This window comes from Erithacus rubecula (genome assembly GCF_903797595.1).
Source record: "Erithacus rubecula genome assembly, chromosome: 6".
Classification (NCBI taxonomy): domain Eukaryota; kingdom Metazoa; phylum Chordata; class Aves; order Passeriformes; family Muscicapidae; genus Erithacus; species Erithacus rubecula.
Genome location: NC_136688.1, coordinates 25,224,783 through 25,237,550, shown reverse-complemented (window position 1 = coordinate 25,237,550; position 12,768 = coordinate 25,224,783). Strand labels below are relative to the sequence as shown.

The 12,768-nt window shown below is 40.3% G+C and overlaps 1 protein-coding gene across 1 annotated transcript in view; it reads left to right on the top strand.

Moving 5' to 3' along the window:
* Positions 1-12,768, top strand: part of LOC306803584 (cytosolic phospholipase A2 epsilon-like) — a 31,396-nt gene that overhangs the window by 259 nt on the left and 18,369 nt on the right. The window contains exons 2-3 of the mRNA XM_079309171.1: positions 160-246; positions 4,709-4,784. Of these exons, the coding sequence (XP_079165297.1) occupies positions 160-246; positions 4,709-4,784 (163 nt within the window). The remainder of the gene's footprint in view (positions 1-159; positions 247-4,708; positions 4,785-12,768) is intronic.

Below are 12,768 nucleotides of genomic sequence, written 5' to 3'. Positions count from 1 at the left end.
TTTCCATGTAGCACAGAGCTGGTACACTCATTTTGTTCATCACAATGAGGAGGTGAAAATTGCCTGTTGCATATTGGAATGCTACAGTGGGGAATTGAAATAAGTAAAAAAACAATTGATCTTTGCTCTCTTTTTCATCCCCTGCTCTTCTTCCCTCAGCAGCATTCAAGCAGAAAATCAAGCCCCTTGGAAAACGAAGAAAGAAAATGGATGATGCACTATGTATCCCCAAGTGATGATGCTAAGGTACAATATTTCAACAAACTAAGAATATGGGGGACTAAACCAATACTTTTTTGAGAAGGGTAGGATCTTTTTTCCACCCCAGATTTGGTTATTAAAGATTCACATTGTTAAGTAGAAATAGGAATATTTAATGAAAGAAAATTTTCTTTAGATGCAACATCTGCATAGTATTAATAACACAGTGTGTTGTTTACATGGTTTTATTCCCTAGAGAAATCCCTTAGTGAAAATATTCTCAATCTGCTGTTAAAATGAGACTGACTTTGCGTTCTTTTAATGCTATCTATTGACTTAATGGAGCTCCAGAACAAGTGGAGGATGTTGGCAGAGTTGGAAAGTCAGAGCATGGTTGTTGGTGAACCTTAGGGGTTTGGTGATTAGTGCCAGTTTTCAGAAGTGCTTGTTTTGTTCCCTGTGCACCTCTTCACAATGAAAGAAAACCCCAGTAACCTTTGCAGGCCCTCTGGCACAGATATAGTTGTATCAGACACAGCTCTATCAGTGATGGTTTTTGCTGCTGGCATTGTGTCAAACTGCCTCAAAGCAAAACATGGGGGCTCCAAACAAAAACAAAATTTACTTTTGATGGCATCTTAAATGATGTGTGATTCAAGCATGTATAGCTCAAATATTTTTGGTTGTTTGGGGCTTTTTCCGCATAACCAGACTACCAAATGAACAGAAAACTCTATTGTCTTGCCTGTGTATGTCACAATCTTATCAAGCTGATTGATCAATCTGATCTCTTGTTAACAGCATGCTGGCAGCTCCTACAGATGGATATTAGTGTACAAAAGGTACAAACTACCAGTGGGGAGTGAAACTTGCTGTAAAGGGCAAAGTAGTATAACCAAAATTGACATGGCATTTAGGTGCTCCTAATTGCTCTGTGTGTGTATGTGTGCTAAAGCTCAGCAACAGAATGTACTAAAGCAGGAAAAGCAGCTGTTGGGGAAAACAATGACCCAATCTCCTCAGCAGTTTTGTAATGATATAATGTATTCATAATTAAGTGCTCTTTTGATTTAGAATATCCATAGCTAAAAGCAACCAACCCCTCTTTACCACTTACACAGTTATGGTTACATAAAGATTGTTAGGATCCAGCATTTTAGAACATATTAATAGTTTTAAAAAATTAACATATTAACATATTAATATAAAAAAAAACTATCCTGTGGCCATAAACTCCTGCATATGGGGGCTATGGGACCCTTTCCACAGCTTCAATTCATTATTCATGCCATAATTTCTCTGTGCTAAATGAAATTCTGAAAGTTCTGTTCACTGTCCACAGGTGTTTAACAACAAAACATTCTCAGACACTCTTTATTTATCTCCTAGTTTGGAATGTATCTTCTCTCCTCTGTAATAAATCTTGGCAGAAAACTGGCATTAAAGGCACAGACTTGTCTAAACTGGCCAATTTCTGCCTCTGACAGGTATTTGGTTTCCTAGTTGGCTTTTGGTAATTGCCTCAATTTTTGCAAGTTATAGCTTGCTGTCTTCAACAGGAGGATAATCATTAGTAGAGAGCTATTAGAAGGGATAACATGCTTGTAGCAGACCTTGAGTTTCAGAAGAAGCAAACAGCTACAAAGCTTTCCTTAATGCAAATGCTCAAACATTTCCTAACTACTTGCTTCAATTTGAGAGGACTTTGCATAGCTGTGTGATAAACTGAATAATTACTGGATTTGGTGTAGAAAAATATGCCTGGGGCTGTACATGGAGTTTATCTATAATAAATCTAATAAATCTGCTTATCTATAGTGCAAAGCTAAATATGCTCCACTGCTAAATTTTCAGGAAACTGTAACAACAATTCACAATTGTGTGGAGCTGGCTCAGCCTGTGTTCTGATAATGCTGGGATCTTACCTCTCCTGTTTAGAACACAGCCATGTAAAATATCCTGTGCTTTACATATGAGTTGGACAACAATGATTTTATTTTTTTTTTAATCTTGGTATGCACCTACCCAGAAGCTGAGATACTCTATTCTTTGTAGCCTGATGAAGAGAATGTATTTTTTTGGCCCACTTATTGTTTTGGGTGTGTTTTTTCCATACCTCAAAGCAAAAAGTGTTAGCATTTCAACTTCAGTCAGCTCACTGAAGACATTCTGATATGGTTCCTGGTCATAAGCTTGAGCTCATGGACAAGTCTTATGGTTATATTAGGCATTGGCTTCTATTTCACATGCCTTTCAATTACCCAGCATTTTATAAAAACATCAATCTCGCCATTTTATTGGACAACTTCATAGCCTGGAAATTACAGCATTTTTTGTGCAATTTCCTTTTATGACCTTCATGTCTTTCATTCTTGTAGAGATGGAAATTATTTGAGAGGTTAAGCTAAATTTTTTCATGATGGATTCCCCATGGTCCAATGCTCTACACACTTCAACTGATGTACTGTCTTGTCTCACTGATTTCTCCTGCTTTGACCTTTTTATCAGTCTCTGACTTTTGTCACAGTAGCAGCACCTTTGCATGTGCTTTCATTTATTTCACTCAAGAGTTTCTCCCTGTTATTTTAATTGAAGTTTCTCAGAAAATAGATAACATCTCCTAATTGCTTCATCATCTTCAACTAGATCTCCTCTATTTCACTTCAGATTCTTTTCCAAATGTTGGTCATTAGCTTTCATAGCAGCTTCTTTCTTTGGCCACCCCTTCTTGTTGATGCTTAACATTGTGATTTTACTAAGACTTACTGATCTATTTGTCTTCTGCCATTATCTGAACTTCTCCTTGAGCTCTTTGTGAATGTCAGTGACCATCTACCTACTGGTCACTGAAGAGGCCACCTATTTCTTGACCCACTTTATACTGTGCCTTCAGTATTATTTGTCTGAATATCTTTTTGCAAATACACAAGTGGCATCATAATAAGTTTGACCATTTTATAACATCCACAGACCCTTGCTACTAGAACTGCAAACTAACACTTCCCTGTTCCTTAATCTTCTTCATTTTAATGCTGTAATATTTTGTTTTCATTAATGCTTTGCTCAGAAGTCCTTTAAAAATTCTTAATTATTTCATAGCCTAACTCAAGGTGACTTTTTAAAATACATCTTATTTATAGATATACTATTTATACCCTCCCCTTTTATTGTAGATACTCAGTTCAGGATATGCTGATAACATATTTGTATGCAGATTAAAGCTCTTCACATAGCAGTAGCATTCAGACCTCAGGATATGACAGAGTTTGCATTTTCTTTCTCCTGCAGAGCCTCACCTCAGACGTTCACTGCAGTCATTTTATGTTACTCCTACCTAACAAGACCTGTTACTGCTATAATTATACATCAACTGCAGAACTTATTACTCAGTACTATCTGAAATTTCTGAAATTCCTTCTTTTTGTCTGCTTCTGTTCCTACACAGGGAGAGAGGGAGCCATCCTCAGTACTGATTTACCCTTTGCTTTCAGTCTCTTTAGTACAGCCATGATTCAAATCTCTTTCTATAAACTTGAGCTGTTTTGATAAACTTCCCCCAACTGTTCCCACAGTTAGAGAATCAATATAACCACCTGTGCTACAGCCATAGTAAATACTGTCTGTTTTCTCCTTTTTTGTGCTGGCATCCTGCTTGCCCTAGCTGCTGCTAGGATGAATATGTTCTCTGAAGATGTGAAATCCATCAAGCACATGTGACTGTCACAACTTTACAGAATCAGATGGTCAGACCTGGCACCTTCAACAAGGAATTGGAGGTAGCCTTCTTTGAAGTGAAGGGCTGTAGTCAAAATTATTTCATGTCTATCAATCAGATAACCATCCTGGGTAAGGAAAACCTCTGTTCCCACGAAGCAAACTAGGAGTGTTTGTCTAAAGCTGTGTGTTGGGTAGTTCTGAGACATTCCCTAAGGTGCTAACACTCATCCTTAGTCATCCCTCTCTCATGAAAATGATTCTTTTAAATGCAAGCAAGAAAACATTAAGAGACCCATCTCTTTCCCCCCTTCTCTCCAATTATCCAAACACTGCATTAAAAGAAGAAGCTTTTGTTTAGGCCTTGGTTCTACCTACAGCACAACACAGGCTGTTGGTCAATAGCTAACCAAATTTGAAGGATCTCTGATTTCTGGATTCACTGAATTTTGTCTTCATATTGGCTGCTGATGGTCATGTGTACCATGTTATTGGCTAAATGAACTTTTTCGCTTTTTTATACCATCTTAACTTTTCAATTCATTCTCTCATTCCACACCTTCTCTTTGTGCTTAGATAGCCACAGGTTTTATGGGTCAATGAAGTTTGTGGAGAAAGGTTGTGCATTTTGCTGCCTATTACATTTTTGCTGTGATGCCAACTGGAAGAGACAACTCTAGCAGAACCTTTGTTCTTTTCAGTGTTTGGTTTCATTACAGTCAATACACATATCCAAAATTTTAAAATACGTCTCCTTTATTGGTTTGGTTTGTTTGTTTTTGGTTTTTTTCAGCAGGAAGAAATGACACCTTACTCCTTGCTTACTGTAAGAATCATAAAGTTGAAAAATGCTCATCAAGCAGATTTTTGTAAGTACCAGATTTTTATTGATATTATATCCTTCTCAAAGTACTGTATCAGACCCCTGCTCGAGCTAGATACTGCAGAAATGAAAAACACTAAAGTCATACTAGCTAAGAAATCACAGCTGAAGGCAATTTATGCCACAGAATATCTATTTGCAATTTCACAGGTTTCTCCCACATTATTTATCTGACAAGTTGGCTGTTTCAGGGGCTTGAAAATATCGTAACACCAATTTTAACAGAGATGTTTATATAACATGTCCATGACAAATGCATTGAATATGGAGCTAAAATACTTACACAGCAGTCCCTCTCAATTCTTTGTTTATCCTGAACATCATGGCATCAGCTGACTCTTGCCCCCAGTGAATGATGTCTGGCAGAAATCTTCTGGGGGCTATGGTAGATTACAGCTGACTGCAGTGTTCTGAAAATGTGTGATATTTGGACAGCCCTTGCCTGGTGGTTCACATTCCCAGAGATTTTTCTCTGAGGATGTTCTCCTGCCATTCCTACATGTGTCTCATGAACTTGGCACATCACTAATTACAGTTTTGCATATCCCTTTACCATACTGTTCTTCCTACTCTTGTTTTGCATTTTCTTCCCTTTTTGGGAGATCATGATGAAGTTTGCTGAAGCCATAATATCCGACAGATAAATTTTCTCACTATCTCTTTGTGTTTCACTCACTGTGGTGTTTCAAGAGCATGGATGTCATCCTTGTTAATTTTCCAATCAAGTGAAGTGTTCTGTTCTGTAATATTGGGTTGCAGAAAATAGAAAAAATATTATTGTATAGCAGAAAAGGTAAAATTAATTTCTGTTCCTTTTGAATGCTATGAAACACTGCAGGTATGTGCATTCCTTTGAACTGTTGAGTTAATTTCTCTTACTATCTATCACCTTTGATCTAGAATGAAAATTGAACAAGATAAGAACCATGATTCAGCTGCTTATGCAAGGGGATTGCACAAAGTAAAATGATGCTGCATTCTCAGAAAAGTGTTACAGTTGTGACCTTGTCCTCCATCCTGAGGACAGGGAGATTTCTGAGAAGTCTCACTTAGTGAGATGCAGACATTTAGAAAATTCCTATTAGCACCAAAATGCACACCCCTGGGGTAGAGCTTGAGACATGTGAGCTCAGTTTTTAGCTCTTTTTATGGACTTGTTGCATAGGAAGTTTAGGCAAATTTATATATCAAAATACTCTGTGCCTCCTTTGCTCTGTCTACAAAACACAGAATATCTTCTCCAACATATTTTGTCTCTTTCTTATCTACTCAGCTCATGTTCTCATTTTGAATCTTCTACTATTGTAGAGAGATTTTAATTTAAGATGTTGGGCAAGGTCTAAAAACAGTGGCAAGTATCTTCAGATTCTTTTATTAATTACCAGTAAATAAGGCTTGGGGACCAGCTGGTGAAGAAAAATATGGCTTTTCTTTCTGTCAGTAATTCTCCAGCTACTCTGTGAGCCTGTTTGAGCCTGTTTCTTGAGGATGTCAGAGAATGAAGTGCTGTAGACCAGGATGCTGTTGAACAAGGAAGATAAACAAACATCAGATAGCTCTTTGTTGACTGAATAGTAACCTGCCTCTGCTTTCAAAGAGGTTGAAGTCTCATAGGAAAAATAGTGTGATATTCTGCAATTTAAAAACTTCAGTAGGATTTTAAAAAGAGATATTGTAGCTTTCAAGAGCTTGATTCTGCACTGCTATTGATGTTCTTTTAGCTTAGCGTTTTTATTTCAACATTTGAATGCATTTGAAGTATCAGGAAACTAAAACACCTAGACATGCTACTGTGTGCTAATGAGAATCATAAAATAATGTTTACCCAGCTTTTTCTCAGCAATATGACCTTTGCCCAGGAAAACTGATCATAAGCATCTGATACAGATGCTATCTGACTGAGACATCTGCAGAAGACTGATAATTTTTGTAGTGACATATTTCAGACTTCCCTAGATTTTCAGTTTCCCTGTGTCAAATCCAAAAAAATGCCACCTTTTCAATCAAGTGCAACTGCATCTGACTTGTTTTTTCTGTCTGCATGCTGCCTTCCCATCTTTTTTAGCATGTGAAGTGAACCATTCCATGGTTTCTATTCTTCTGTTTGTTGCAAGTTCAGTCAAGTCAGGTCATTTGGTCATAGAGCTTCTACGTTTTTCTTTGACTTATTTGCTAAATCCTGGCTTCAGGAAACACCATCTTCTGTGTATTTCCACTGATATGCTCCACTATCACATGCACACAAGTTGATTTTGGCTTTTTTTTTTTTTTTTTTTTTTTTTTTTTTTGATATGCACCTCAAGATCCATGGGATGTGTGTTTCACAAGTCAAATGAAATCCAAGTTTATCCTGAAATCTGATGTTACACCTTTGCCTTTGTAGAAAAGACATGCTGATAGAGTTTGGCACGCAAAGAAAAAAATTAAACCGAAAAGAAAACAGTTCACTCCTCCTGAATGGGTCAATTGGCCCCTTCCACTCCCTGCTTTCACCCCACCCCTTTTTCGGTCTCTCTCTACTCCAGTGATGTTCCTCTCCAACATCTGCTTCATGCTACATATAATTGGTTTCTGTCCTGTCTTATCTTACTATGCAAATGCTCTTGGCAGACCTGGGCTAATTATTTTCCAGTGTACTCCTAACTAACCTTTATGCCGATTAGTAATCATGGGTCAGACTCAAATGTTTCTGGCACTCCTTGATCTCACTGTGAGCACTGGAGAGGACACCCAGATAAGATCACTTACACTCATCCTGCTGCCCTGCAGGCACTGAGTGTCATCACCAGGCTCCAGTGTCTATGCATCTCAGCTGTGAAGGTGCTGGGGGTACTAGAAAGGAATAAATTCCCTTGGAGTCTATTGCAGTCTGCCACCTGTTTTGCAGTGGTATTCCCTTCCTCAGTCTAAGACTGCATGTAGTCTTCAGTAAAAGAATGACTTTTTAGGTCATGGCTGTGTCCATTTGCTCCTTCTCAGCTGGAAGTCAGTGCTAGTGCTTATACAAAAGCTCATATTTCCTAATCTATTCATGGTGTCACTTCTACAGAACTCCCCATATGTGGGAGGAATATCTGGTCAGGATGAGATGGCAGGGGAAATGGTGTGTTAGCTTCTTTTCTTGCTGCTGACCCCAATTCCAGTGACTCTTTCACAAAAGCATGTAAAAAGGAGCTGGGTGATGGGAGAGGAGGACATGGGGCACAGACTCTCCAACACCTTCCAGCTGCTCTCCTTAAACAAGTGAGTTACTGGGTGGGCACACAGAGCTGCACCAAGCTCCCAGCCTGGCCCACTGGCCCTAAACTCCACAGCTGAAGCTGACACCTGTCCCTGCTCCAGGGACAAAGAGAGCATTAGTGAGGGAGATCTGCCTCATCTGGGGTGCCTGAAGCTCAGGCACCAATAGAGGGGATTTGCCCTGAGGCAACAGAAGTGGAAGCAAACCTCTTCCATATCCTTGGACTGCACAGGTGAACAGACCTGCAGTTCCATCATCTCTCCAGCACTGCTTAGTGCCATGTGAAAGAGCAAAACTCTGCTGGACTCCACTGGCTTTCACTTGATCCTGAGCATCTGAGTGAAGAGGTGTCTGTGACAGAACTGCCCTCTGAAGCTGGCAGCCTACCATGAGTGATTCACATCCCAAGAGATGACCTTTGCTGCTGGAGTGCATGTCCAGGCTCATTCACACAGATGAGGTGTCAGGTCTGGCTTGATGCATTTAGCCCCACTGGTACTGAGTGTTTGCAATGCTCTTCCTGGACTGCAGAGGTGAATTTGAGATCTGTGTCCCAGTAAGAAATTACTTGGAGTGAGCTTCAGGTTGACAGGCACTTTTTTTTTTCTGGGACACAGTAACTTGACTTAGAGATGTCTTGCCAGATCAAGAGGCTGCCAGAGCTGAGTAGGAAAGTCTTGGGCTGAAATGTGACTGCACTCAGGTATATTTTCTTCTGTAGAAAACAGGCACATGTGCAAACTTTCTCAGTTGTGGAAACAAACCTTTTAGTTTTAGCTGTGATACCAGAACAATCACTTCTCTTCCTCGACTCTTCCTTTTGTTTTCACATCTTCCTTTGGTTTTTCACCTTTGAATGAAGAGAGACCTTACATATTTATAAAAGAGGATCTCAGAGACTCTGCTTTAAGATCTTGTGAAATGATTTTGTGGATGCTTGTGTAGTATCCCTTCAGAAGAAACGAGTCAGTTCTGTAGCATTGCACTTTGAGCCTTTGCAAATTAGAGTGATTCTCCAGAGACATTAAGGGTTATTTTTGCTACAGAAAATAAGTGCAAAAAAAATTAGGGAGACTAGAGCTAGTGCAGGTGATACTAATGGCCCTGTCCCAGAAAAGCAAGTGGTGCCAGTGGGAGGGAGTGGTGACCCAGGGTATGAAACTTTGACTGCAACAGGTACTGCACCCACTGAATCTGCTCCAGGGAGAAAATCCTATTTGGCCACTTGACTTAAATGGCTGGATTGGGTGAAAGGCTCATTCACATGGGGACTTGTTCATCTCTGGTCAAAGACATCACTGATTAAGCACAGTAGATTTGTTATTTTGTTATTTCCACAAGCAAGCACAGAGAGTGGTTTACAAATATTGTTCTTACAAATGTCTGTTGCACTGGGATGCTGGTAGAGCTCTTAGCCAAGTTCAAATCCTCTCTCAGATAGCAGTAGTAGGTAAATCCTTAATGCTGTTTGTATTGTGCTAAGCTGGTGAGGGAAAATGTTCCCAAAGATTGTGTCCAGAAATTGAGAAATGGGAGCAGTTCTCCTCCTCTTCTTAGGTGAACTGTAGTAAACCAGAATTCAAGGAGAACCTGTCTGTGCAGGTGAAGAATATTTCACTAGGACAAAATTATTTCTTCTTTTTGGTGTTACGAAATGCAGTAACAGGACAGATGGGGTTTTGTCCTTTATATTCATTGTTCTTATGAGACTAGTTTTTCTTACATGCTTTGGTTTTCAGTGCTGTCATTTCCTCCTTAGCTGTGATGGAGATGACTGATTTTAGCACATTGTGGTTCATCTCAGGTACACCCTGCAGGACTGTACTCTCACTGAGTAGCACATATGGCTGCAGTTATGAATTACTTCTTTCAGTCTGCTATTTATAACTGATCTTTAGCTCTAAGAGTTGAGAAGCAGTCTCACCATCATACAAATTGGAAAAGGACATCAGGGTCACTTAGTGCTGACTTTCAAAGAGGCTGTGAGTTCAGATGTCTCAGCATTCACATGAGGTGACATTATGGCATCAGGGAACTTGCAACACGTGCACTGGAGTGAGGGCCTGGCATGGCATGAAACTGCTAACAGAGCCCAGCAACTGCCTTACAGCTGGAGCATGAAGAAAATGCAAATAGAATTTTTTGTATTCGGTCTCAGGTAGCAATGAATAAGCTGGAACATTTTCAGTAGCTCTCTTGTACACTTTTTCAGGGATTAGAAGGAGCATGTGAGCTGATTGGTCATTTCAAGGGCTCCCATATAATAAGGGTATCATAGTCATCCTAGTATTCAGCAGACATTCAACTATCCTGATATTTTTTATATACCTTACTGTTTGTCTCATAGTTGAGCCTCAGTTTAAGTGAACTGCCACTTCTACAGAAATACATAAACTCAGAGTCACAGCATGGGAATATAGACTGTAAAATTAAAGGAAAACACAGAAAATCACAGGAATCCTATGGAAAACAAAAACCTCTCCACATTGGTAGGGACTTTAGGTGAATTGTGGCAAAACCGCACATGACATAGTCTCCTTTCTTCACAGAAAGAGAATGTACTTTGTCCTAGTGATATCACCTCACCCCATCTTCAAGGTCAGATTTGCATACAGTAGTTACTAACACTGTTATGTAACTTGTCTGTGACCAATTAGCCTTGTTACAGCAGAATCACACAAAGAGGCTGAGGTGTGAAGGCACTTCTGGAGATTGTGTAGTCCAGACTCCTGCTGTAAGCAGGATTGGCTTCAGTAGGTTGTTCAGAGCCACATCCATTTGTATTTTGAACATCTCCAAGGGTAGAGACTTCACAACCTTTCTGGGCAATCTGTGACTGTGTGTGGGAGTGTTTATGGTGTCGTGGTAAAAATGAAACTTTTACTTATGTTTCAGTGGGATTCCCTGCATTTTGGTTTCTGTCCATTACCTTTCCCTGGGCACCATGGAGAAGGGTGTGATTCAGATCTCTTTATTTTCCTCTCCCCTGATATTTACACAATTTTGATAGGACCCTGTAAGCCTTCTCTGCAGCAGGCTGAAGAGTCTCAGATTCTCCCCATAGAGCAGATGATCCATTCCCCCATTTTTTTCTGAACGTTTTTATCCAGCTCACTTTAGCACATCTCTTGTAGTGTGGAGCCCAGAGACGTGGCCTTGTCAGTGCTGAACAGGGAGGAAGGACCACCCTTGAATGACCCTGCTGCAGCCCAGCAGGCTGCTGGCCTGGCTGGCCACACCTCACTGGCTCTGTCCAGCCTGCTGGCCACTAGCACACACAGGTGCCTCTCTGCAGAGCTGCTGCTCAGCCCTCAGCCCATCCTGCTGCTGGGGTTTTGCCTCCCCGTGTCAAGGACTTTGCATTTCCCCCAGTGAACCTGATGAAGCTCAAACTGGCCCAGTGCTCCCAGCTGCCATTCAGGTCCTCTGGAATGTGTCACCACTCCCCCAGGTCTTGCTCCACCTGCAATTTGCTGAAGCTGAGCTCTGTCATCACTCACATTGTTAGCACAGGTGTTAAACAGCACTGGCCCCACTACCAGCCTCTGGGGTACCCCAGCAGAGACTGGCCTCCCACTTTGTGCTGCCAATCACAATCCCTTGATCCTGGCAGCTAAACCAGTTTTTAATCTACCTCACTTTCCATTTATCTATCCTGTACTTCATCAGTTGGACAAAAAATCGTCACTAGCTGATTTTACATAAATATTTATGACATCAACACACATACTGAACAGCAATTTTAGAAAGTAGCCTCGTGAAGACATTTTGCCAAAGAGAATACTCCAGAAAATCAGTAAATTCCAGATAAAATAGTTACAGAAGACTTTCATAAGTGCTGCAGCTGTCCATTCATGGTTGTCTCAGAGATTTTTGCATTGCCAGATTTCTCTGTTTTATCACAAGTCTTAATTTAGACAGAGTGTGATGAAAAAAGGAAATTTAAAATAAGGGCAAAGCTTTTGATTTTCAACACCATCTTGATTTTCTTTAAGAATAAGAAAGGAAAAGAAAATAATGGGCCTTTGCAAGCTCAGCAAAAATATAGAAATGTGTCCTTCCTGCACCCTGTGATAGCTAAAAACTAAAAGGTAGAGAAATTATATCTGTAATCAGTTCAGAAATGTTAATTCCTGAATTACATCCCACCTCATCCACTTTGGCAGTTTTGGACGTGCTGGTTCCATGTTTTTGGAACACTTGAGACTGGCAGTTGTATGTGTGTTAATGAGAGGAGGGGTGGTCCAGATGCCCTGAAGCCACGTTCAGCTCTTGGCCATTGCACAGGCTCTGTAGATCTGAGGCAGTGATACCAGTTATCAGGATTTATCACAGCTCAGCAGGCTGTCAGGCAGCGCAGGGAGGGAAGAACCTTCAGCTATCAGATACATCAGCAGCAGAGCCCTCCCACTCCTAGCAAATTAAATATTATCCTGGTAATTGCCAAAGTCAACATATTATCCTGTCACCTCCATTATGTTAAAATCTGAGACTTTGAAATGTTGTCAGTGGAAATAATTTCAAAGACAGGCAATCTACTTCTAGATCTTCTAAACCTTCTAGAGAGAAAACTCTGGGCACTGTCAAGAAATTCCTTTAAGGTACAGCATGAAGTGTTACATGGGGATCTCCCTAATTGACAGGCATCCTCCCCTGAGGATGTCACAGTCACTCTGTTTCTGGATTTCAGGCGACACTTTATTTTTAGGCAAAACATCCCAAAGCAATA